At 41.4% G+C, this 27,075-nt stretch overlaps 1 protein-coding gene across 1 annotated transcript in view; it reads right to left on the bottom strand.

Moving 5' to 3' along the window:
* Positions 1–27,075, bottom strand: part of INTS6 (integrator complex subunit 6) — a 428,531-nt gene that overhangs the window by 180,144 nt on the left and 221,312 nt on the right. The window contains exons 9-10 of the mRNA XM_078657272.1: positions 19,817–19,949; positions 8,869–8,963 (exon numbers count right to left, since the gene is read on the bottom strand). Of these exons, the coding sequence (XP_078513398.1) occupies positions 8,869–8,963; positions 19,817–19,949 (228 nt within the window). The remainder of the gene's footprint in view (positions 1–8,868; positions 8,964–19,816; positions 19,950–27,075) is intronic.

Genomic DNA, 27,075 nt, shown 5'->3' with positions numbered 1-27,075 from the left:
GCTGGCACATTTTCACGTAGAAAAGTGCGCATAGTGAGTCTAGACGCCTGAGAGTAAATCTCGTGGGCGTAGACGTGGGAGGCAGACTCAAACAAGGCCAGAGACCCCTTAATTGTGATGTTACTTCAGCTGGTGAAGTAGAGGAGAAGCATCACTTAAAACAATGTGCAGGACAAACAAAAAAATCCTCCCACATCAGAAGGGGGGTATAGTCTAAGCACAAGAACAACCCCTTCTCCTCCTACCATATCAGAGACAGGCAGTGTGCTGGTCCATATACTCTTCATGAGGGTTCACAGGAAAAGGTCTCAGCTTCCCACAAGTGACGCAGGGTCTGAAGGTAGACTTCATGTAAGAAGACATTACAAAATTGTGATATTATGAAGAAAATTGAAGAAAACTGAGCAGAGCTCAGGGAGAATCCCTTCACACGATGTGGGGTAGAAAATATGAGAGCCTGAGCCTCTGGGGAGAACATTCTGGTGTGTGCTGTCGCCTGATTGGCTGCAGTTTGGTCTATACAAAATGACTAGGATAGTCATGTGTGGAAGTTTTTACTCTTGTAGCTTGGGCTACTTTACTTCCTGGTTGGTTATTACCAAGTTTTTCTAAGGACATTATTGCATATTACTGCTTTTTATATACCGTGGGACTCCCACTCCAACGACGGGGAATTATTCAGGCATGTGAATCTATGAAAGACACCCTAATACTGGAGAACTTTTTTTCTCTTTGTCAAGGCGCCCCCTCCAAACACCTGTGTTCTGACTGATGTTCCAATTTCTGGACACACCACATGCTGCTTGTGTGTGTACTTGTAGTGCAGATGTGTTACCTGGTATGGGGTTACAAACTAGTTTAAACTGTTTAAATTAAAAAATGATCTATATGCTACATCATATGAGACGACTCATTATGGAGAATGTCTTACTGTAGTGTCACTACGTGTTTCAATTTATGACTGGTAAACGTCTGCTCTGTTGTATCTGATTTTGCATACACCCTGTCACTTGGGTTCCATAGGGCACCCTTTATTGGCATGTCCTGTACACACAGTGACAGGAATATAGTTAATATACTGTTCTATTTGATTTTCAATTCCTTAAGTAATCTGCTGTGTAACAAGTGACCAAGCGTTTGACAATGTTTTGACTGTATACCTATCTCAGAACACCACAAAACCGAAAATCTTTAAATAAACAGATTCAAACAAAAAATAAGTATACACCTCACAATTTTATTAATTCTACATGTTTAAATGCTGCTATACATAAACTATTCAAGGATGGCACCCAAGTACAGTAAGGAATATGCTACTTACCAGTATGCATCTGTTCTTGGCATAGAGGGCTGCAGAGTGGTACATTTATGAGTAGATCGCCATCTGGTATTGGGATTCGGATGATTGCACTTGTTTTTCTCTTGGAGAAGTCTTTTGTCGTCACAAGACCGATGACTCATCCTTTGGGTGCTAGTGCGCATGGGCATCGGCTCCCTCCTTAGATTGTTTTGCCATAGTAAAATTAGATGGAGTAGTATAATAGGATACAGAAAGAGATGCCCATGTAAGTGTATCTAAATAAGATAGTGTTGGAACAGACACAGGTTTCCGGGGAGGCAGGGAGGGCATGTACCACTCTGCAGCCCTCTATGCCAAGAACAGATGCACACTGGTAAGTAGCATATTCCGTTCGAGGCACATGGGCTGCAGATAGTAAATTTATGAATAGATTATACAGCAGTTACCTCCCTAGCGGTGGTCACCAGTGTCTGTTGCAACAGTTTGAAATAAAGTTTTTAGTACAGCTTGGCCCACTCTAGCTTGTTGTGTTGCCTGCACATCAACACAGTAGTGTTTTGTGAAGGTATGTGGTGTAGACCAAGTTGCTGCTTTGCAAATGTCATCTAGGGGAAGGTTTCCTAAGAATGCCATAGATGCCCCTAGTGTACGTGTAGAATGAGCTTTAGGAGGAACAGTTAATGTTCTCTTTGCTTTTATGTAACATATTTGTATACATTTTACAATCCACCTGGCAATGCCTGCTTTAGAGATAGGATTGCCCTTATGTGTTTGGGAAAACGCTACAAATAGTGGTTTGGTTTTCCTGAAAGTTTGTGTTCTTTCTATGTAATACAATATTGCCCTTTTGACATCTAATGTATGTAGGGCCCTCTCTGCTACCGTCTGTGGTTTTGGGAAAAAGACTGGTAGTTCCACTGGTTGATTGATGTGGAATGCTGAAATTACTTTAGGCAAGAATTTTGGGTTTGTTCTAAGAACCACCTTATTCTGGTGTAGCTGTAGGAATGGTACTTGTATTGTCAATGCCTGTAATTCACTCACTCTCCTGAGGGAGGTAATGGCTATAAGGAAGGCCACCTTCCATGTAAGGAATTGTATTTCACACCTATGCATAGGTTCGAAAGGTGGTCCCATTAGTCTGGTGAGTACTATGTTTAGATTCCAGACTGGGGAAGGTGGTAGTCTTGGTGGAATGACTCTTTTGAGGCCTTCCATGAAGGCTTTAATTGCTGGCACTCTAAACAGGGATAGATGTTGCCTGTTTTGCAGGTACGCTGCTATAGCTGCAAGATGTACTCTAATGGAAGTGTAAGCAAGGTTACATTGCTGTAAGTGTAGTAAGTAGCAAATAATATTTTTTGTTGATGCGTCCAGAGGGTTGATGTTGTTACTGTTACAGTATACAGCAAACCTTTTCCACTTTGCTGCATAGCATGCTCTGGTGGTGGGACGTCTCGCTTGCTTAATGATCTCCATACAGTTTGGAGGTAAATTTAAGTATCCAAGTTTTAAGACCTCAGGAGCCAGATCGCTAGGTTCAGTTGTTTGGGATCTGGGTGCATTATTTCTCCATGGTTCTGTGTAAGGTGCATGGGTAAGATTCTTAATGTTTGACGTGGCACCTGTGAGAGTTGCAGGAGCGTGGTGAACCACGGCTGTCGTGCCCACTTGGGTGCTACTAGTATCATGGTCATTGAATGTTGTTGCAGTTTTCGCACCACTAATGGAATTAGTGGGAGAGGGGGAAAAGCGTATGCAAATTTGTTGGACCAATTTATCCATAATGCATTGCCCTGCGACAGGTGGTGTGGGTACCTGGATGCGAAGCTTTGGCATTTTGCTTTCTGATGAGTGGCAAAGAGATCTAGCTCTGGTTGTCCCCATCTTTGGAAGAATGGCTGCAGTATTTGGTCGTGCAGTTCCCATTCGTGTATTTGTTCTGACTCTCTGCTTAAGATGTCTGCTATCTGATGTTGAACTCCTGGTAGGTGTTCGGCTAACAGATAGAGGAATGGCCCATCTCCAAATTTCCTGCGCTAATCTGGATAGTTGGAGAGAGTGCGTCCCCCCCTGTTTTTTTAATATAATACATTGCTGTCATGTTGTCTGTTCTGATCAGGACTGCTTTGTTGAGAATCTGCATTTGAAAGGCTTTTAATACTAGAAACACTGCTAGTAGTTCTAGATGATTGATGTGCAGTCTTTTTTTGCTGTACACTCCATCTTCCCTGTACTGTATATTTCTCCATACGCACTCCCCATCCGGTGAGCGATGCATCCGCTGTTAGTATCACTTGTGGAATTGGTTCTAGGAATGACCGCCCCTTGGAAAGGTTTGTTGTGTTCCACCACTTCAGAGAGCGATGTGTGCGGTCGTCTACCAACACCAGATCTGTAATCTGACCTTGAGCCTGATTCCACTGTGTTGCTAAACATTCTTGCAGCGGACGCATTTGTAGTCTGGCATATGGTATTAGCAGTATGCAAGAGGACATCATCCCTAATAGCTGCATGAACACTTGCGCTGTTAGTGAGTGTTGTTGTTGAAATCTTTGAATCAATGTAAGCATTGTTTGAATCCTGACTGGATTGGGGTATACTTTGGCTTTTTCTGTGTCTATAGTAGCCCCTAGATATTGTTGAACTTTGTTTGGTTGCAGGTGGGATTTTGTGTAGTTCACCGTAAGCCCTAGCTGGTGCAGCAACTGAATTGTCTTTTGTGTGTTCTGAAGACACTCTTCTTGTGACTTGGCCTTTATTAGCCAGTTGTCCAAGTAAGGGAAGACATGTATTTGTTGTCTTCTTAGATGAGCTGCAACCACTGCTAGGCATTTTGTGAACACCCTTGGTGCTGTTGTGACCCCAAACGGAAGGACTTTGAACTGATAATGTTGTCCTTCTACAACAAACCTGAGGTATTTCCTGTGGGCTTTGTGAATTGGGATATGAAAGTAAGCGTCTTTTAGATCCAGTGTAGAAAGAAAGTCCCCTTTCTTCAGTAAAGGAAGTACTTGTTGGAGCGTGACCATGTGGAAATGTTCCAAATTTATGTATGCATTGAGAGGTCTGAGGTCTAGTATTGGCCTTAGAGACCAGTCTTTCTTGGGAATTAGGAAGTATAGAGAGTATACTCCTGTTCCCTGTTGATGTTGTGGAACCTTCTCTATGGCATGCTTTTGTAGTAGTGATAGTACTTCCTGTGTTAACAATGTTAGATGATCTTGACTCATTGGATGCTGTTTGGGGGGGATGTTTGGTGGGGTAGCTGTGAGTTCTAGGCAATAACCATGTTGGATAATTTGTCTCACCCACCTGTCTGATGTGATGTTTTCCCAGACAGGTAGGAACTGTGATAGGCGTCCCCCGACCGGTGTTATATGGTCTGGGGGGAGCTGTATGAAGTCACTGTTTTGGGGTAGGAGAGTTGCGGTTGTTGTTATTTCCGCGACCTCTACCTTTGTTGTGGTTACCTCTGTAACTGCCTCTAGAATTACCTTTGGGTGATGTTGGTGTAAAAGAGGTTGATTGCTGGCTTGTGCCTGTATTCTTTGATCCGCCTCTGTAGGTGGACCTGCGAAAGGAACCCCTTTGAGTTGGCTGTTGCAATGCTCCCATTGACTTAGCCGTTTCTGTATCTTTTTTCATCTTTTCTAACGCCTCATCTGTACCTGAGCCGAAAAGTTTTCCCATCAAAAGGCTGGTTCAATAAGGATGTTTGTACCTCTTGTTTGAACCCTGAGACTCTAAGCCATGCATATCTTCTTAACATGATACTGGTGTTTATGGATCTTGCTGCAGTGTCTGCTGCGTCTAAGGCGCACTTAATGGAAGTGTTAGTTATTATCTTCCCTTCTTGTATGAGCTGATCTGCCTTTTTTTGATGTTCCTTAGGGAGATGTGTAATGAGTTTTTCTAACTCATCATAATGAGCTCTATCATAACGTGCAAGTAGCGCTTGCCTATTAGCTATGCGCCAGCTGTTTGCCGCTTGGGATGCTACTCTTTTGCCAGAGGCATCTATTAACTTGGACTCTTTGTCAGGAGAAGGAGGAGCTTCTCCTGTAGTTAATGAGTTTGCTCTCTTACGAGCGTTTGTGACTACTAGCGAGCCTAAAGGTATTTGTCCCTTGATAAATATTGGGTCCTTTGGGGCTGCCTTATATTTTTTTATCAATTCTTGGGTTTAATACCCTAGTTCCCACAGGGTCTTTGAATATTTCTGATGTTTGATTGAGGAGGCCCTTAAGCATTGGTAGTGTTCCTGATGTTCTTTGCGCAGCAGGTAGTGTTTCTAAAAGGAAATCCTCTATTTGAGGTTCCGCATGTAAGTCTACCTTGTGGTATTTTGCTGCCCTATTAATTAACTGTGCAAAACCTGTATTATCATCAGGAGGTGAGGGTTTTGAGGGATACAGTTCAGGGTCGTTATTATCTGACACTGCGTTATAATCTTCCCATGGGTCTGCTTCTTCTGGGACAGTGTCGTCGTCATCCCTAGGAAGTTCCCCCTCCCCTGTGTCACTTTCTACATCTGTTTGAGGTGTAGATGGCCGCGGAGTGTGAGGAAGAGGAGAAGAGGGTGTGTCTTTAGGTTGTGGAGAGAGGGGAGGAGTTGTATTTGTCCCCATTGTTCTCTTTTTAGGAGGAGGAGCTTTGTCGTCCAACTGTTCATTCTTCCTCTTTTTAGGCAGTTTTGTCACTACCTTGCCAGTTTGCGGATCAATAAACAAAGTATTTTGTTTTGGATCTGTCTGATGCTCCTGTGTCAGCACCGAAGTTTTTGGTTCCGAAAGGTGCTTTTGCTTCTGACTGTCAGTTTGTGTTTTCGGCACCGAGAGTTTGCTCGAATCCGATATTTTCGGTGTCGAGGAAGTCTTCGACGTCGAAGCATGTTTCGGTTTCGACATGGAATGTTTCGACTTCGAGCTTTCCTTGGTATGGAGCTTCGGTGTCGATGTAGAGGTCGACCGTTTCTCAGATCCAACATGGTGGGAGGCCGAGTGTTTCGGTGCCGAGCACGAAGGCGGGGCGTCGGAAACTTTTTTCGGTTGTCTGACCGGGCTCGAAGGCGAGGTCGACACCAAACGGGGTCGGTTTTTGGGTAAAGGGACGTCGTCACTCACATTTTCATGAACGTCTATTTCTTCGACGTCAGACTCGTCCGCTTCCGACCCCGACTCGTCCTCATCTTCTTCTTCCTCTCCGGGGTGCTGGGCCTCGAACCGCTCCGGGATTGCCTCCAAATGCATTCTCGACGCCTCGTGTCTTCGGGCTCGACGGTTTCTAATTGTCGACTTGGAGGAGAATGCCGCGCAGGCTTCACAGTCCCTGGATTCGTGTTCAGGTGATAAACAGAGGTTGCACACCTCGTGTGGGTCCTTGTGTGGGAACTTAGCACCACACGTTGGACATTTTTTGAATGGAGTCCTTTCCATGGACTCCGGGCTGGACTACGTCGAGATAGGCCTCCCGGTCTTGTGGACGTAGAAGTTGGAAATTTTGTTGTCTACGTCGAAGCGCGTCAAAATGGAAATGTACTCGCGCTCGATAACAATACCGTCGAATTGGAAAGGGAATACGCGCCGAAATATCGCTTTTTTCTCGAAGTCGATCCGGAGCGCTTCGATCCTCATCCGAACCCGATGGCGGAAAAAAACAATCTAAGGATGGAGCCGATGCCCATGCACACTAGCACCCAAAGGAGGAGTCATCGGTCTCGTGACGACAAAAGACTTCTCCAAGAGAAAAACAAGTGCAATCATCCGAGCCCAACACCAGATGGCGATCTATTCATAAATGTACCATCTGCAGCCCATATGCCTCGAACACTCAAATTACAAAGGAACTCATGTATGCTCTTAAGTGCAACATTAAGTTGCAATTCTTCAGAGTAGCTTCAGTAAGTGATTTTTTTATTCTACAACATTAAGCAAGAAACAGTATGTCGGAAATGTAACAATTTGTCGAATCACTCAAAATGAATATTTTAGTAATGATGTAAGCAATCAGCATTTGTCAAATGATATCCCTAAACACTAAGTTGTGCTTAGGAAAGCCACAGTTTGCCTATTTTTTATATTATAATGTCCATGGTCTTAGAGTACAGACTACCTTACAATAGAAAGCATGAAGACCTCTGCTGAAATTCAGTGATATTACCGGATAATGTGTTGCCTTTATTGTTATATTTCCAAATTAGCAGTTCTAGAAAGTCATTTGCTAACATATCTAGCGCAAAAAAGTCTATGGTTCAGGTCCCTGGGAGAGATTGATGCCATGATGCTGGCCATCTGAAAGCTAAACTGCTGGAGCATGCTCTTAAAGTATTCTAGGAGACTCCTCTCATAGGCTCTTCATGTTCTAGGCCAAGCAACTGTAGAAATACACCAGTTGCCAAATTGCCTAGAATGGGAGTACTTTAACAGTGTCAGGGTGACAGCAAATTACAGATGTGGCCGACTACATTTGATGCCATACACACAGCCATGACCATCAAGAGGCACGCCTTGTTATACTTCGTTTTGTATTAATTGCATGAGGGAACTGAAACAAGTAATTATCTGGTTTACTTCTGATCTGTCTTGATCATACAAGCAGAGTGAAGTCGTAGCAATTTACATATCTCCTTAAAACAAAGGTTCAGTTCTGGTGACCTTTTGTTTTTTGCAATCACAATATATATTTATAAACCATAATACTGAGGAATAAACGAACCTTGGTGTGTTGGAGAAGTTGAATTTACTATCCAGGACCAGAACATGGAATTGAGATAAACTTGCGAGTACAAGAAGGGGACGGGGTAGAAAGTGCCTTTTGCCAAGAACGGTTTATGTGAGAATGAATTGTGTCGTGACAGGGGTGAACATATGTAGTTGCAAAACAAACCATTTTTCACCTTCGAATGATGCGATTGTCTACTACATAAATATATGAAGACACCACTTGATTGGAAGCGGATCAGAAAGGTCAACCTCTTGTTAATAAATAAATAGAATGTTACTTTGAAAATGTGAAATAAATGTAATGGGTTTTAAAGACTTAAATGGTACACTAATATTGCAAGAAAGGTCATTAAAATAAGACTGAAAATAAGGTGTTTCATACCTTGTTCAGAAACCTAACATGTCATTTTAAATATTACTCTAGGTTTGTGTAACTTGTGATTCATAAATTTCACGTCATTATCTTAATCCAAAATGATTTATATATTTGTATTTAAAAAGAAAATAAAAAGTTGACTAAGTATAAGACTGGAAATAGAGAAAATTTGCCCGTGATGGGAAAAACAGTTAAGAGCATGCACCGGGACATGAAAACAGATGCAGTCATATTTCTACAGGTAAATGTCCCAATGGAAGTGGTGAGCTACTTCAAGATATTGTCAAGAGTTCACAGATGTGTTAAAAAATCAAGAATCACCTACATGTTTAAAGAATTAAGTAACAGAAAAACAGAAAATTAAGTCCAAGGTAATTACATGATCATATTTGGCTGTTTAACACAGAAAAAGACTTATAAAAAATGGTATTGAACATCAATTTGGGTTTATGAAAAACACAACTTACCTTAAGATAATATGGTGGCATAATCTTCAAATAGTTTTCAAATGACTGTCTCCATTTCAAAGTTGGTTTCCCCTTATGTACTTTGAATAACTCATCTAAAAGATTTGTTATGAGAGAAAAATGTTTAAGAATGAGAGCCCCTACACTAAAATATTAACAACTAAACCATGAACCGGATAAATGATTTAGGACAAAAATGGTCAATAACAAGAGAACCAGTAATGAAATTAAAATGAATTTACTGACACTCTAGATTGTAGAGTATAGGCTAACTGGTGGCAGTGTAGAATATGGTAGAGAGTTTAAATCATAAAAAAAGTTCTGTCAGGTTGCCAACCCAATTTAAGCAGACAATAACAGAGCGTCCCACTATTTCACGAAGCAGCACTTTTGTGTGCATTTTAAATTACAATCGGAAAAGAGATTAGACTCAAACAAATTCCAGCAATAGTCATTGTTGGCATTAGAACTCGTCGTTTTGAAATTAATATCTGCAATTTTTTCGAAGGGGGGGGGGATTTTGAAAGATTAAACGTATGGCTCAACAGTACTCTGATATGAGCCACAGTACCTTTGTTTGTATCCTTATTTAAGTGAAGAGGCCAATGTTTATTGGATGATTATGCCTAAATTACGTTTATTGTAGAGCTCTATTTTTTTCCATGCGGTTTCAGATTTATGGCTTTCTCATACGCCCTAACCAATACATGCATTGTCTTATATTAAAGTTCAATGCACTAGAAAGCATAAAGGGAGATCTTTACCCAATGTTCTACACAGTGGCAAATTTGCACAAGAAAAATGCTGCCACACTACAAGTAAACCAGGGTCTAAAACACCATATAATGGAAAGTTCTTAATGCAATACTGATTTTCTAAGTTTTAAAATGGCACACAAATTGCCCTGAAGCAGCCTGACCAAGATTCATATTTACTGTAACTAGACAATGTATTGGACATGCAATATAGTGCAGCAATGCAAATTTTTTATACAGAAACTTGCCTGACAAAAACTACATACACACACTTCCACATTTACAACCTCTACTATGGCGGAGAGTTCATATAGTGCATTCAAAAACATATTTAAGAAAATAGCAATCCTATCTTTGGGATAATAAGGACCAGAAACAGTTGTCAAATAGATCAGGGATTTTTCTAGTCTGCATTTTAGAATTGCGGTAGCGCTTTCCTGATATCCACACCATACAGATTTACAAAGATATGGATGTGGTCCAAAGTTACAAGAAAAATAAGAATCCAATTAAAGTAAAGCCTGAAATCAACCTGGCAAGCGGTCCTTGGTAATTGTTTTATTTTATAGAACATACTGCATAGCGCCAAATTAAAACAAAGATGTTCTCCTCTGTAACTGCCTGGTTGGGAAGAATTAAGGCATTTTACCGGATACAGTATTTCACAACTGTTAACTGCAAGTGAATTAATAAATGGCGTCAAACGGTCAAATACTAAACAAAAAAATCAAACACAAAGGTGGAAAGAATTTAACAGAGCTTTATTAAGGCTCCAGTAGGAGAGGGTATAGGTCTTAGTTTTACTTTCACAAATGCAGTTTACTTGCACTGTTTTGTATGTTTGCTGCGTGGTATACAGTCTGTCCTTCAACTACAAGATTAAGGCTTAAAGAATACCAGGGGAAAGCTTTTCTATTGTTATAAATTGATTTGCATACAACTAGATCAGATCTCTTTTTACACCAACAGTCACATGAGCATAAAGCGCTGGAAATCGAGGCATTCTTTGCAGACATTAAATGAGGCCCGTTGTCAATTCAGTTTGTGTGCATCAAACTAAGTAATAATGCACCACTTTGTCTGCAACAACTAAAAACCTAACTTGTAGGGACATGAACTAACCATACCAATATCTTGAGAAGGCATGATGGTTCCTATGGCGTAGAAATGTGGAGCCTCATAAATGCACAGGTCTTGCAAAAACTGGAAAATACCCTTTTTAAGAGACATATCGCACTTAGGCCCGGGAACCACAATGGAAATACTAACAGCAAAGCTGGGGATTATAAATCTGGAGGACTGCATTACTTTTCATCCTGTAAGCTATTGGATTCCAGTTTGGTCCACCCCAGCCCTTGCGGTGATTCTGAAAACCTTGCAAGATCTTCTGAGAAGCCAGAAATGCAACAGCCAAATCAGAGAAGATGGCCAACAAACGGTAAAAATGAAATTCTGGGCCTATATGCGGCAGAAGCTCAAGGCTACGAAAAGTGCCCTCATAATAAATTATTTGGCATCAAAACCCAATCCCTGCTGGGCGCCATTTCTTGACCAGCGGTCATTACAACGACAACGTAACACATGCCATTAGTCTGCATGTTTGAACAACGACTTGATCTATTAGAGGGGATAAGGGAGGGGGCACGCTGAATGTTGGAATAGTATAATTTACTATTCCAACTACAGTCTGTGCAACAGTAGGGAAAGTGTTGGATTTAATATCCAACACATTCTGACTCCTAGAGCAAGTCGTTTTTCAGACTTGTGGAGTAATCATGCGTTGTACAACGCAGTCGTTGGAACGACCTCATTGTAATGGTATAAGGTGTTCCGGTTTCAGAGTAAACTATGTTTACCCCTGGTGGACCACAACCACAAGGAATCAAGACCTGGTGCCTTGGAGGCCAGTGGCAGAAGAGGTGCACATGGTTGAGACTGCACTCGCCAACATGATAGAGCTCTTCCCAAGGACAAAGGACTGCAATCAGAGCAGAACTGAAACATGTTTTGCCCTTCAACAACTGTAACCTACGAGTGAGAAGGGAATGGAAACATGGCAGAAATCCTGATAACAATAAGGTGCACAACTCTCAGATGTAATAGTGGAATATTACAAAAAACATGTTTGACAGACCATTAGGTTCAGCAAAAAACAGTAGGTGAGGTTCCATGAAGTGGCAAGAAATGTGGGGTAAATCCCAAAACAGGTTTAGATATCAAAGCTGGCAGGGCACCTGAAGTGGTCTGCTGTCCAACTTTTTTAATTGTAGAAGATACAACATAAAGATGTGTAATGCAGCTTTGTATTGGGCTCATAAGATTTGAAAAAAAAAAATATATATCAGACAAGTAATTAGATGGAACCAAAATAATGACCATAAGGAAACCTAGAAATTTGATATTCAAATGATTACAAACTGCAGCAAGCGATCAGAGAGTAAAGTCTCTTGAAACGGTTATATCTAAATCAAATGTATGAAATGGGTCACTTATTTAAAGTGCCCGCTTGCATGAACAGTGCCCTTCAGCAATGCAAACATTTTTGTGTAGTTTACTTACAGTGGTTTTGCATATAAATGATGCCCTATACCAACTACTCTGGCAACTTACAAAGCATTTGAGTGTGTTATTGTTATTTTTGCAAGATTTCAAAGTCAAACAGATAAATAACAGTATTATAATGGAATTTGCTCAACTGAGTCGGTTTGTGCATTGATGTAAAAGATCAGCTTAAAACAAATGTATAAAACATAAATGTAATAAATTACTTACCATGTAAGGATCAATCTGTCTTTGCCCATTTGGGAATAAAAGAGACAATCACTTGAGGCTCTTTTACAACATGAACCATTGGAAGGCAAATCGCCATCCGACAAACACTGAAGATTCAATTGTCTAACAAATGTATTGAAGTCTGTAGTCACAATGAGTTAAATCGACAAAAACCTCAAATTTTCCAAAGAAACCCAGTTAAGTTCTTGCTACAAATGTCCATTTAATTTGAAGGAGAGGACAGGATATGGAGATGCAAGGCTACATTTTGCATACATGACTCACAGCAGGACAGAAGTCCTTGTTTTAAGCCAGGGTTCACCATGGTCCGTCCTGGAGGACCGGATCCATGCCCCATTTTTAGCATATCCCCATTTAGATAAATTGAGTAACCTTACAAATCTAGCAGGGACCCAGGCCCTCCAAGACCGACTTTGGGGAACCCTGTTTTAAAAGAAGCATCTATTTTCAAAAGCTTCAAATCAAGTTACTCACTTGATGGCTCTTTCCGGGCACATACAAAGCAGAACCGGGATTTAAAGGACTGCAAATGTATAATGGCAATTAAAGATAAAGAAAGTGATACAATGGAGCAGCTTCGGAGCTGTTGGTAGATGCAGGTAAATTAGAGAGATCAGATTTGGTAGTGTAGTTCCATTACACGTTACATAGATCTAAAGGACGCAAGCTTCCAATAGTCAACCTTTAGGTTGCACATATGTTTGAGACTCAAGCATTTATCAGGAAAGCAATTTCTTTGATCACAGATGTTATAGGACATTTTCAAGGAGATCAAATCTTTTTGGGAAGAGGAGCTGACCTAATGGCTAGGGCGGTCGCCCTCGAAGCTGGGGAACTGGGTTTGAGTCTCGGTAAGGAATCGCAACACCCTGTGATTCTGGGCAAATCACTTAATCTCCCAGTGCATAACAAAAAAATAATGTGTACTCATGTAACGCAACTGGTGCTCGTGTAAAGGGCTCTGATAAAAGCGCTCTGATACCCTTGGGTCAAGTCTGCGCTATATAAAATCTGTAAAATAAATAAAATAAATATATTACATGCAACTCGTTGATACTTTCGGCAACGTTTTTGCACAGCAACATCAGTTCAGACTCTAGCACCAACCAATCTAATGAAACACATTTAGGCCCTTGAGTGAACACTTCTTCGAGACAGACCGCAACGCTTCTCTTCCAGCTTAGGTCATTTCATATAATTGTTCATGACGGAGTAAGGCAGGATAGACCCAGTCAATGATTCACCTGAAGGAGTGTTGAAGACAACTCGCCTAAACTGCATATCAGTAAACAGATTACCAAGATGCAGGCCAGATGTGCCCTTACTGATATCATTACTAGAATGAATGCAGCTTTCAACATGCTTAACTTTCTGGAACACATGGATGTCCTATTGTGTGCCCAATCACTGCACACTTTTTAAACAAGCATTTGCAATGCAATAGATCTCGCATTTACACAAGCTTGAGCTATTAGCATTGTGAATGGGAATGCCTTTTATTTATGTTTCGGTTTTTAAAACATAAATAAAAGGCATTGTCATTTACAATGCCAATAGCTTAAATTCTAGTAATTACGAGATCTATTGCATTGCAAATGCTTGTTTATGTTATAGTCTATTTCTGAAGGAAGCTGCACTACAGCACACACTGCTGTATGCTTACAGATTGTAAGCTTTCTCTATTTATAGGTTTTCCCAAGCATCGACAGAGACAGTTCACAATCAGGAAACATCCAGTAGTGCTTTTGGTTTGGAAAACATGAGATGGAGAGGGGGGGGGAGCGAGGGAGAGAGAGAGAATAGATAAATGCATGGGGTCTGCAATTCTGTACTTTCTTTTCCTTATCACATGTGACTTGGGAAGTCGTCAGTCGTCTTTAATAAAGAAACAACGTAGCCGCTCAACTCTAATAGTAAATGTGCAGTTGAGTTCTGATGTCAGAAGGCCAGTAGCTATGAGGAAGGGCGGGTAACAGAGCATACTTAAAGCAGTCCCAGAAATCACAGCGCAGCTACTTAACAGGCTTTCAGAGGCGTCAGGCCTTAAAGTTAATTGGGCTAAATCCTGCTTATTCCCATTTACTACCACCACGCCGGACGCTGCCCTTCACATCAATGGTGCTCGATTAGAACGGAAGCACATCACATTCCTTTACCTGGTTACCTAGGAATGAATCCAAATGTAATCATACACCAGCAAATCTTATGGACGGAAATCTTGTCCAAGCACTGACCTCGTTGCAGGCACAGATGTCGTTCTGGCAGATCTGCCACTATCAGAGCAGAACAGCCCTCAGAAAGATGCCCCCAATTTCCTCGAGCGTGGATACATATCGCTGCTTCCATAGAAGTCTCTTCCTCACCTGATCAGAAACACCTTACGCCCCAGCTGCCGGGAAAGAGTGGCGACCTTCTTGAGGGAGATGGATCCCTGGCACGAGGTGGGACTCTACAATATGGGAGACCTGTACCGTTACGGAGCTCTCCTCTCTACGGAGCTTCTTACAGACACTGACCTCCCTTCGGGACAATTTTTACTCTACACTTTATTCATCCGGTTGTTGGGGAGACATACAACAGAAACAAACTATGCACCTCACAATCCAATACTCACATGTAATGGGGAGCGGCCGATACCCGACGTGATGATTATCCAGCTTTTTACGCATGCATGCTGCAGTAACACTTACCATGCTGTGACAACACTGGCACATAGACTGGGGTCGCCCTTACACAGGTGAAGAGTGGCAGGTTTTTTTGGCAGTTTTTTTGGCATACACTGCCTAGTGTCCGGGAATGCTCGCTACAAATGAATACAATATTACATAATGCGCAGGGTCTACCTCACTCCCCAACCGATACTCTCCTCACTCCCCAACCGATACTCTCCTCACCCCCCCACCCCTCTCCGCCAGCTGACATCCAACTGATGCAGATTTCCTGCATATGTTCTGGATGTGCCCATCATATTCTCAGTACTGGCAGGGAATTGCAGCTCAATTAACGCGCTGCAAGGGCCACTACATGTTACAAACCTCGAAGGAATGCCTACTGGGAATGATACACCGAACCAAGAAAAACAAGCATTGAAGAAAGCCGTGAGCGAAACCGAAACCTGTTGTGGGGCGGGACTTCCGTCTTCTGAAGCCCGCGCCCACGGAGTGGCTGGCTTAGAGAGGAGCAGTGGTGACGCGTGGCTCCCATGCCCGAGGGAGAGCCCCGCGGAGGCTGCAGAGTCCTGAGTGGCGCCGATGCGGCGAATGGGGATAGTTGTATAGAGGTGGGGTGTCTCTGTATGTTTTAAAAATCAAATACTCTGCTTCAGCAATCTCGTCATGAAAACACCATGAAACTACTTTATGGCAGGCATTGCACATACCATAGCAGTTCCTAAATGATCCCTGGTCGAGCTAGCGCATTCTGACCCGCATCTCCTCTTTTCATCCCGGATGAAAAACGAGGTGGAAAGTGATTTGCCATACCTATTTTCCTTTTGCAAGAATAACAGCTGCCACAGTGTCCACACCCATATACTTCCAATGTGTTTTCTTAAAACCCCACATAGGCCTAAAACTGCACAAGGTAAGGGAAGTTTGATGAGGCAAGGATTATATTGATGCCTGGATTATACTGATGCCTTAAATTTGTTTTAACACATTGAGACATCAGTGAGTCATTTAACAGTCTTTGGCGGTAATGTGCTTCAATCTGTACAGTAATGGGAAACAATTACGCTACTAACATAAGTATGTCTTTGTCTTTAACCTCTGGGTTGAAACAGCCAGTTCCAACTATCATAATTGTGCCTTCCCTCAGGAGTTTTGCCTTGCTAGTCATTAAATAAAAGACACAGATGGACGGAATGCAGAGCAAATCAAAGATTCACCCCCAGTCAAGAGATCTGGGTTAAACTCATCGTTCTTTTGCTCACCATGCCACCCTAGTTCAGACCCAGCCATACGCAAATCAGTCTTGACCCTGTGCCTCATGGGAACAGTACAGCCGGAACTGCCAAACCAGGTACTCCCTGTACCGGAAACAAGCATCCTGGGACCGGTTTCAGGGCATCACCCCATATCAGCCAGGCTAGCTTGAATCCAGTGGCATGGTGAGCCTTGAACCCACATCTGGGCATACCCGGCCCACTTAGGGCAAGAAAGCAAAAGACACAGATGATGGACGAAACGCAGAGAAAATCAAACAGTCACCCCCAGTCAAGAGATCGGAGTTAAACCCATTGTTCTTTTGCTCACCATGCAGCCCAGTTTAGACCCATCCATATGCAAATCAGTCTTGACCCTGTGCCTCATGGGAACAGTACAGCCCAAACTGCCAAGCAGGCCTTCCCTGTACAGGAAACAAGCATCCTACGACCGGTTTCAAAGCATCACCCCCATCAGCCAGGCTAGCTGGAACCCAGTGGCAGAGTGAGCCCGGGACCCACATCTGGGCATACCAGGCTGGATAAGTGGTAAGTAACTTGCAGACTACAGACTTGGCAATCTTAAAATTACAGATAAGTAACTCGTCATCTTAAAACAACGGGAAGTGAGAGGATAGTACCAGCACAACCTCCTTATTCATATGAACTCACGAGCTAATGAGGTTGGGTTGCTCTTTCGTAGAGCAACAATATTCTTTACTCAAATGAGTAGCTCACATACATACAACTAGTATATTTTGCATAAAAGGAATACAAATCCCTCACCCAGACTAGGTGGCATGTTTCACCATAGGGGTGCTCCTCTGCCAGCACCAAATGGATGTGGGCAGGCGCATCCAGAGTTCTTATTATGAACAAGTACTTGTTTAGATATGAGAAAGGTTGAGGGTAAAATTACCAATAAAATAGTATAAACTTATTTTATTAAATTGGGATCCTATATTCTACAAGGTTAATAAATTAAGAGTGTTGGTGGAAAGTGATATTAGGAAACCTCTCTAATCACTCTAAAAAGGGCAACAGGTGTGTGCCCTCCTAAGCATGTCCAACCTAACTTACCCTATCTTGTATAATGTAGGTGGGAATGAAAAAAATGAAATGCCAGCCAATGATTTCTTGTATTCAGGACACTAAAAGGGAAATGTCTCAATCTACTGGTAACTAGAGATGGAAGCCACCAACCTGCTGGATGTTCCTAAGGTAGGCTCTGTAATGTGACATACTCAGCAAAAACGAAACACCTCTCATTCTCCGATTACGACAATTGAGATATTTCTCTTTTAGGATAGCATTTGGAGTACAAGAAATCCTTAGCTGATGGGGCATTTTAAGGGAGATAAGGGGGATGTTCTAATAATAACTTTCACCCCATTCTTTTAGCTTTTAACCTTGCAGAAGATAGAGCCAAATTTAATAAAATATTAGAACGTGTCCTATTCTTAATACTAGTTTAACTTTACCCTCAATTTTTCTAATATCCAAACAAATTATTGCTCCTAATTAGAGCTCTGGATGAGCCTGCCTAGGGCTGGCGAAGGAGCACCCCAATGAAGAAACAAGTCAGGTAGTGTCTATGAAGGGTCTGCATCCATTGGAAAAACATTTGCTAGTCTCAGGTTTACAATAAACTCCTCAGAGTAAAGAAGATAGTTGCTATACAAAAGAGAAACCCAGCCTAGTACATTTTTGATTAGCCCATCATGCCCCACATTTTAAGGAGAACATAGGGCTCAGCCATAACTGAATCGACCCTTCTCAGATGTTCCACTCAGACTTGGCTACAAGTCCCCCATAGTTGGGGATGGAGTGGCTTTTACACATAATTGTAATACTTAATTTCACTTTGGACAGAACTATTAAAACATTGTGTCAAATGTAACCCCTGTGACGGAGAGGATTATGGAGCCAGCCACATGTCAAGGAAGCCATGTCTGCATAAGGGGCCTTGAATTGGAATTAACAGCAATTAGCCTTTGAAAGCAGATGCAGAGAATGTTTATAGTGATGATTAACCTCTTACTATCAAAAGAGAAGCTAGGACTCCAAAACTCACAAGGTAATGTGTCAATCATCACCTGCGAAGCATGTCCTAGATGGTGGCTGAGAGGTGCTGATGCTTGGGATGGACGTTCACTGAAAGCGGGCTGGAAAAAATGCTTGGCTCTCCATATATTCTTCTGGCCTTACTTTCACCTGGAAAACCCCAACATACAAACCACAGCAACTGGCTCTGGAAAGAGCTGGGGGAGCAGGCCACACGGTCAATAGCAGAAGGGCAGCACCAGCTGGAAAGCAGTAAATTAGCTCCTTTAGCATAAATGGTGAGGCTGACTGTCATATAGAGAATACTGGATCTGTTTAAGTGCCAACTGGCAGCAGTACCCCTTTGTAGACAGAAGTCACTCTAGCACAATGTCTCCTAAAGAGAACAAGAAATGGGTACCAAAGTCCCTGAGCCATGAGGAGCACGAGAAGGTGATCCAAAGATGCCAGACAGATCTGTAGCTGCCCTAAACCATTGGGACACTATGCTAATACCTTCTCAAACGATTTGCAGCATTCCCCTCAAAGGATAAAATCCATTAAGAAATTAAATGAATTTTACAGCTACTGCCAGTTGCGATTTGGAATGAGTGATTGAACCCATTCTACGATCCACAAAGGCTTCACCAGTAAGAAACCATTTTGCGGTTGCTAACCCAGCGTTTCGCAAAATAATTTGCCACAGCAAAATAGTGATTTCACATATATTAAACCGAACTAACAGAATAAAATATAAATTAATGAATCACAGGTTTCACAGAAATCATTCAGGGTAAACAGGCATAGCACAGTAAAAACAAACTGTTATGCAACTAATGGCAACTCAGGAATGTGATCGAGCTGTGCAGGACCTGCGTTTTAAGGTGAAGCCATGCTACTGACCCTAGTCATAATCGCCAGTTGACCTGTGCATAAAAAAAAACACTTCAATACTATAACATTTTTCTTTGTGCTCGATGAATATACTCAGAGGAAAACAAGCAGCTATTAATGGTACAGCTATGTTCTAGCTATGATAAAACATTTTAAGCAGTCCCTACTTCCTCTACTAGTACACTCTTGGGTAAATACCATTCTGACCAAAAGCTCAATAAGCCCACATTTCTATCAGAGAGGAACGCAATTGAAACCTATGACCTAAGGTGACAGACTACTTAATAAACAGCAAGAAGTGGTATTCAGCAAGATAGATTGCAGTGAATAAACCACAACACAACTGAGTCAGTCGGCCTAAGTCATAGCCTTATATCTTTAACATTCTTCTTAAGGTGATGAGAACTGATAAAAAAAAAGTTTGGGCAAACCCATCAGCAATATATAAAACTATAAACCATAAAAGTTCAATATTTAAAATTAATAATATTTAATGCAGCTTCATTTTAATTGCTGCCTTCAAAACTACATTTGTACTTACCAAGAAGGGGAAGAAGAACAGTATAATTGTAAGGCATCACAAATAGATTTACACAATTCAGTGCTGTGCTGGCCTTCAAGTAACCAAAGGGGTGGCCCAGTTCACTATACTTTGCACTGTTGCTCACATACACCTAAAAAAATATTTATATTATTATTCATTTTCAATAAAAGAAACTGAGCATTCTTCAAAGTACATACAAGTAACAAATATGTGCAACAAGAACCTGATAACATTCTTAATACTGTCAAATATAAACAGTGGCTCTTAACTTTACCATCACTGATCTACTAGCAAGTGTGTTCTACTTAAACACAAGATCACACCAAGACCTGAGGCAGGGTTTACCTTCAAATCAGAATTTAGTTAATATTGTGTAACATGTAAGCAAAGAGTAACCGGTGACTAGTTCATCATGTGTACCTTTATTAAGTTGATATCTCTGCCTATATGACCAATCGTGGCACTGACTATTTCCAGTTATATCTCCCACCTGCATTTTCTTTCAATGCTATTTTAACAAAACATACCCACCTGTTTAAAAGATTACATAGGTTATGATCACGTCTCTACGCCTGCTGTTCCTATAACTGTCAGTCATTTTGGTACAATTATAAAGCAGTAGGGTATTAAAAAAAATTAACCGGTTTACTCACATCATCTGGATTACAGTGAATGTTTTGTGTTAAGCATACCCATTCCGCCCCTACATGTTATTGATAATTTCAGAGTAGAAAACCATAAAAAACAGACACAAGGGAGAGTGTTTTGAAAGGTATTTTTTCCATTACTAGGAAACAGATTTCCTATCTGGTGTAATATAGGCATGTCATTTCAAACGAAGCATGGGCTGTTCAATTCTGAACTCTACACTTTTGCAATAGATATGTTGGAAAGTGCTTTTCATAAATTGTTACAATAATATAGGCAGAACATGACCGCAAAAGTAAAGCAATTTTCAGCAAGCAGTGGAGCAATAGCAGTTCCGGTTTTAACAGACATACATAGTACGTCACAGATGTATAGATCCTTATTAAAGACCGCTCCAAAATTACAAGTTTTATCACCAGAATTATAGGAATTACCAGTTCCAGAGGCAAAATAAATTAAATATGTAGTGTTGATAGAGCCCAGGAGAATTCGTTTTTGTAACCACTGAGGCACAGTTAAATTTCTACATTCAAAGGGTGAACCCATGAAATGCAGCAAAGCAAGCTGAGAAAGTTGCATTGCATCGAGCTAGAGGTGGAGTTGTGCACTGTCCGCGTTCATGTGAAATCCTATATATCAGGAGTCCAGGGAGGAAGGCATGTGGGCTTTGAAGAGTTGGTGACAAGACTGAGCCTATCTGTTTACAGGTTTAGCAAGAAACAGGCCCAATGGAAATTTAAAAAAAAAAAAAAAAAAAAAAAAAAAAAAAGAACTGAAACATGAGATAGCTCTGGTAAGACAAATATTAAGGTTGCATGAAAGAATAGGTGGTAACCCATGAAGAACATTTGTCTTTAATGATAGGTATTTTAACAATAGATTGGAATTATTAGAGTGACTGCCTCTAAAGGAAGTCTAATGGAACTGTAAGCAAGCCCTGACTTTTGCAAGTCCCGACTTTTGCATGGCCCAACTTTTCCAAGTGTGATGTGCAGCAAACAAATATTCATGATTGTGGCTTGCAAGGGCTAGATGCTCATTTCAAAACAGCAATGAACAAAGTATTTCCATTCGACAGCATAACATGCTGGAGTAGTCAAGTTTTCTTACTATTAGCCTGCTGTCCTGTGTAAAGCAGTGAACATCCACATTCTTGGATCTCACAGGTGACATTGTTGGCATCTTTGACTCTGGAGAGAACGGCTGACGTTTGTGTTGCATTAGATAAGTTGGAAGCAGCTGCAACTTCAAATGGATTGGTAGGCTTATTGAGGAATAGGAAGTAACAGCTGTTTCCACCATTGGGGGGAGAGCAGAGCATTATAGGTGCCTGTTGCATTCTCCTGATCACATAACTAATCAGTTGTAGCGTGGAAAAACATATGCAAATGTCTTTGGTCAGTTAACCCACAGGGCAAAGGCACCTGGACCAAAGCTTTGCCATTATACAATCTGGTGTGCCTCAGCGGCAGAGGTATTCCTGTAGTACTTGAGGATTCATCTTACATTCATGTATTGCTAAGAACTCATCCTGGGGAGATTTGAAAGTCAATGTCTACTCCTTGAAAGTATTCCGCCAGTAGACATACCCAATGACGTATGGCCCACTGCTAAAGCTAGCATGCAAACTGTCATAGATGCAGTGAGCTAATTCACCTCAGTTTCTGCATTTAATACATTTCAATCATGTTTACAGTGAAAATTAGCTCAACCCTGTGAGAAATTTGCAACAAGAAAGTGCTGGGGGTTATTTGTATTGCTACAAGTCCGGGACACTGGTGTGCAGAAGACCTTGCTGTGTTGGCCACCGTTCTATGAATGTGAGGTCTAACGTGTGAGTAGGGAGGATCTTTGTCATTGGCCACTTGCATCTGTAGGCTGAGAAACAATCTGTCCAGTAGCTCTTTTGGCATTCCACCACTGCAGTTTGTGCTGAACACTGAGTTCCACCAACAGTAGATCCTACAAAGCTCCATTCATTTGTGATCAAGGCCACTGTTGGAGTTAGCTTCTTCATTTCAAAGAAATACAAGAAGCCATGACCCTCAAAATACTCATAATCGTTCTGTCAGATTGTGACGTCTGGTAAAAGGAAAGTACCCTCAGTAAGGTATTGACTCTGGGCTGGGGCAATCTTTCAATGCCACTGCCTTGATTATCATCCCAAAGACAATCTATTTTTGAAGAGATTGTTTTGTATGGATGGTGAACCCTGACTGAGGAAGGAATAGAATTACTTGTTGAATACGATAAAGGCATTAGCCTCTTCTTTTCCCCTTTACAAGTCAGTCATCCAGGTGCAAAACTGTTTGCTGAACATTCGTCGATATGTAAACAACAATATATCGGCTAGTTCGTAAAGTAACATTTGAGTGCTGCAAAGCCTGTAAAGACTATCAGTTTATCAATATCCACTAGGATATGTTGGCCTTATTCTGGATATATTAGTTCAGGCAATGCCTATAATCCCCTTCCTACGTCAAATGTATAAAGAGATACCATGGCTGGAGATCAGCAAATTGAAAAAAAGGTAAACAAAAATAGCATGTGTAGGTTGAACACCAATCTGAAATTGGAAAGGACATCAATTGCTTAATTAAGTTGGGCTTCTTCTAATGGAATGTTATACAGATTATAGGTTGCCAAAACGTAGCATGTCAGTAATCTGGCTGCTGACATTTTTTTTTATTCTAAAGTGCTTACAGGAGCTAAGGGGGTGTATCTGTCTAACCTAGAAAAATTCAAAAGCTAGATTGTAAAACGGAATGGATTTGTGCCCAAAGTGTACAGTGAGTGACTGACAGAAGGCATCCAGACTTCACCAACCCCATGTGTTGCTCTAAAATCGACAGAGGTCTAGAAACCACTGCTGAACTTTGACCTGCTGGAGCCATGAGGATCTCTCTCAACTAAGTTTTGCAGTTTAAGTGGAACCTTCCAAAACCAGATCAACGTAGAAAAAATGCACAAGCTTGGAAGATACAGCATTTATATGAGATATAACTTCACTATAAAGGCTCAGAAGTCTAGATATCTTGCTTACTGCTTGTAAGTGAAAAAACAACAGCGTGAATTGCCCTTTTAAAATATTTCTTAAAGTTCCTTATTTCCCTGTATTTTATTGATGAGGAACTGTAGAGAGTATTTACTTGCAGATTTGAGACCCCTTTAGTGTGGATCATAATGATCATCAGACAGCGAGCTATGAACCAGCAAGAAAACATTTGTTTCCTTGGGGGAATTGTATTAGGGCTGTTGTAAAACCTTGCATGCGGAGCATTTGCCCGAGTTAATGGCAGACTTTGTAGAGGAGAAGTACCTTTAAAACTAAGAAAAGACTGACAAATGTGTCATGCAGAGCCCTCCTCAACACTAAATCCTTCTACAGACTCATCTAAGTTTTCATTGGAATAAAATGACACAAAGGTTAACCAACCACCCCCTCCTTAACATTTTGCAGTTGAGATACTACCATGGACTAAGGGAGACGGATCCCTACCTACTTTGACACCAGTGCTCATATATAGGTCTAAAAAGGCTACCATTGAAAGATATAGAATAAAAAGTCTATGAAAACAGGATAATTGTGCATTGAATCACAGGGTTTGACTTCCTTCATATTCAACACTACAAGCTTATCCCAGCTGTCAAGTACTGGATTTCCTGTATTGGCCTAATAAGGCAACCACTTTGGATTTACAGAGTAACATATTCCACAGTATGCTGGCCATGACTCTCAAGGGACGGCATGTCCGAGAAATATATCAAGTTGCAGAGGGAGCCTATCTACGAGTTGTAACAAATTAATAAGAATGATCCTCTGGAAGTGATGGGACAAATCTTGTAGAGAATTCTCATTATTAAGCTTACTTTAAAACATGTTGTCATGGGTCATTTAACGTCATGGTGTTCTTGACAACTTGATTATCTCTACATCTTCATGTCGTGAGATACCCATGTAGCATTATTGGCCTTTTGAAAGCAATGGACCTTGGAGAAAAGGGGGGCTGGCGGGGGTCACAGTACGCAGAAGAAATACGGGACAAGTGCTAAGCTGCTCCATAGCCACTTTATTGCGATGGTGGCTTTCAACAACTCCCTCACTTGGCACAGAGTAACAGGTCAAACCCCTCCCATAAAAAAAACCCCAAAGCAAGAGTTCATGTAGAACATTTTCATAAATCCAACTCTGGCTTTCACTGTGGATGATTTTGTGTTCAAAATAGGCAACTGGTGATTTAGAGGCAACACATACATGTTAAAAAAGCTGCCTGTTACACAAAATGGACACACTACATCTATGGCTATTCTAACACACTGACTTCTTACTCTCCTCCATAAATAATATTGTGAAACACAACCAAATATGGTTCTCTGAATTAAGGTGCAACTTTAAAACGTTCGCAAAGGCACCCAGCATGTGCAAACCCCCTCCATAACACGCACAGGCCCCACCTCTTACAGGCACATCACCCATCTCAGCCAACTTTCTGCTTTACCCAACTATTAGCAAAATGTAGAGAATTTCTCTTGATTTTTCACCTTTTTTGAGCATCAACTCCCATTGTTTGGCATCTCCTCTTCCTGGAAGGATTGTTTTTGGTTCTACTAGGAAATTTGAACGCCTAAACGTCCTGTTTAATTCAAGCTACAATCCCAAAGATATTAGTTATCCAGGCTCAGCCAAACTATTTCTTGGTTCAGATTTATTTCCCTGTACTGCCTAAGTGTTAATCTTGCAGCCCAAATCCCTCTAGTGGCAGCAGAACCCAAGTCTTCATATAAACCATGGTAAATTCGCTGGAACACGTCAGCTACATTTATATTAGGTTTTAAATGGAGCCAAATCTATGATGTTCACACCAGTGGTTGAATGGTCAGCAGGATAGTCAGTAGTTTCTTTCCCAATATTTGTGCTAAAACAGTCAGCATAAATAACTTTATCCTATCTTTTCCTGGGTCTCACCTATTCTCCATCCTGTGACAAACAATTTTACAGCAATTAAGAATGAAAACGCAGCATCACGCTGCAGACGCAAACAATGTCTTGAAGAATTTCTTGGCTAAAACTTGCATCACTGTGAGAGGAAAACTTGAGAGCATAGCATCCTATGTGCCCAGTCAAAACAGAAGCGCAACGAGTTCTAGCTGACCAGATTGTTCCATGTCTCAGAGAGAAAGCACTGGGACAGAGCAAGAATGATGGGAAGACACTTTTCTTTAAAATAACTCTTTGGGGAGAAAATGGAGTTGGAAAAACCACTGTGTCCTTCCAGCGACTTCAAAAAGTTGTGAAGCTCAAGAGGCTTGCAGCTTGTTGTGGTCACCAAGAAAGAAGTCTTTCACCAAAAATATTTGATGTCATAAGAGACAGTCAAAAGGACTAAGGATAAACCTCGTTTGTGCCAAACTGAGGTTACAATAGGCTGAAAAGCTCCTGAAAACAGGTGCATTAGGACTGTCCGGTTTGTTTTGGTGGCCTCACTGGCTACGGAGAAGGTCTAAGCAGGCCTGTTTTGATAGGTCTTCTCGGTGTTCACATTCACCTCCATTTCATACCAGTGACATGCCAAAATGGTCATACCATACACTGGGCAGGCAAGTAGGTTTATGTTTCTTCTTGAGTGCCTAATGTCAGAATATGAGTGATTTATTTCGACCCTATGTTGTAGCAGACATTTATTGGTGAAGAGCCTTCAAGTTCTGCAAGGAGAGACAGAGGTTGAAGTGTCAGCCACCGTGAAGTATGCATTCAAGCTGAACGGTGCTAGCACTCTCCCTCCTTCAATGTAAATTTCTCTCTTCTAGTCCAAGTAGATGTGGTCCCTTAGAAAGAAAGCGTTCAAATCCGAGACCCAAACTAAGGTGGCTAAAACCGGAGCCACTGGGTTAACCTAGCACCGTGTGATGTTCCTTCTATTCAGAAGGGCATTAGGGGGTTCAAATGACTTAAAAATAAAATATAGTGGAGTCCAGCATCAGACTGTCCCCATCTCATCTAGGCACCCTGCTCATCTAAGAGGTAAACTGGTCATAATTTGTGTACAAAGTTGTAAAGTTAGATGGCTAACTCCAGCCTTCAAAGTGGAGGTTGAGTTTTTCATGGAGAATTTCACACTCTTCTGAATGGTGGGAGACCATTTCCGGCAATTTTCTCTGATGTTGTTGAGCCACAAAACATGCAAGACTTGGCAGAACATGCAGTTTTGCAAGGGCGCTTCCTATGGGGCCACTTCTAGCCAGTAGAGCTGCAGTGTGTGGATTTATAACTTAGAAGAGTGCCGTGGTGTGCTTGTGTGAAGGCCCAGCATTGTGCATCTCACCACTTGAATGAAAGCTTTCAAGCTTTAGAAGATAGCTTTCATCTCCAACATTTGTGCAGGAATGAATCTGATTTGGCAAATAGATGGAGTACAGAAAAACAAAAACTTCATGCTGTATCAAAGCCGCTATCCCTCTACCACACCCCTGGGAGGGCCTTCTTTGCTTGCCATCATTACCTTTGGCGAGTCATATGTACAAAGGAAGGAATTTGACTATTGAATAGGAATGAAATAGAATAGAAAATTTAATTTTAGACCTACAATCTCCTTGTGCCAGTAGTCTCT

The sequence above is a fragment of the Lissotriton helveticus genome, chromosome 8, assembly GCF_964261635.1.
Source record: "Lissotriton helveticus chromosome 8, aLisHel1.1, whole genome shotgun sequence".
NCBI classification, from domain to species: domain Eukaryota; kingdom Metazoa; phylum Chordata; class Amphibia; order Caudata; family Salamandridae; genus Lissotriton; species Lissotriton helveticus.
This window is presented reverse-complemented; position numbering and strand designations above follow the sequence as displayed.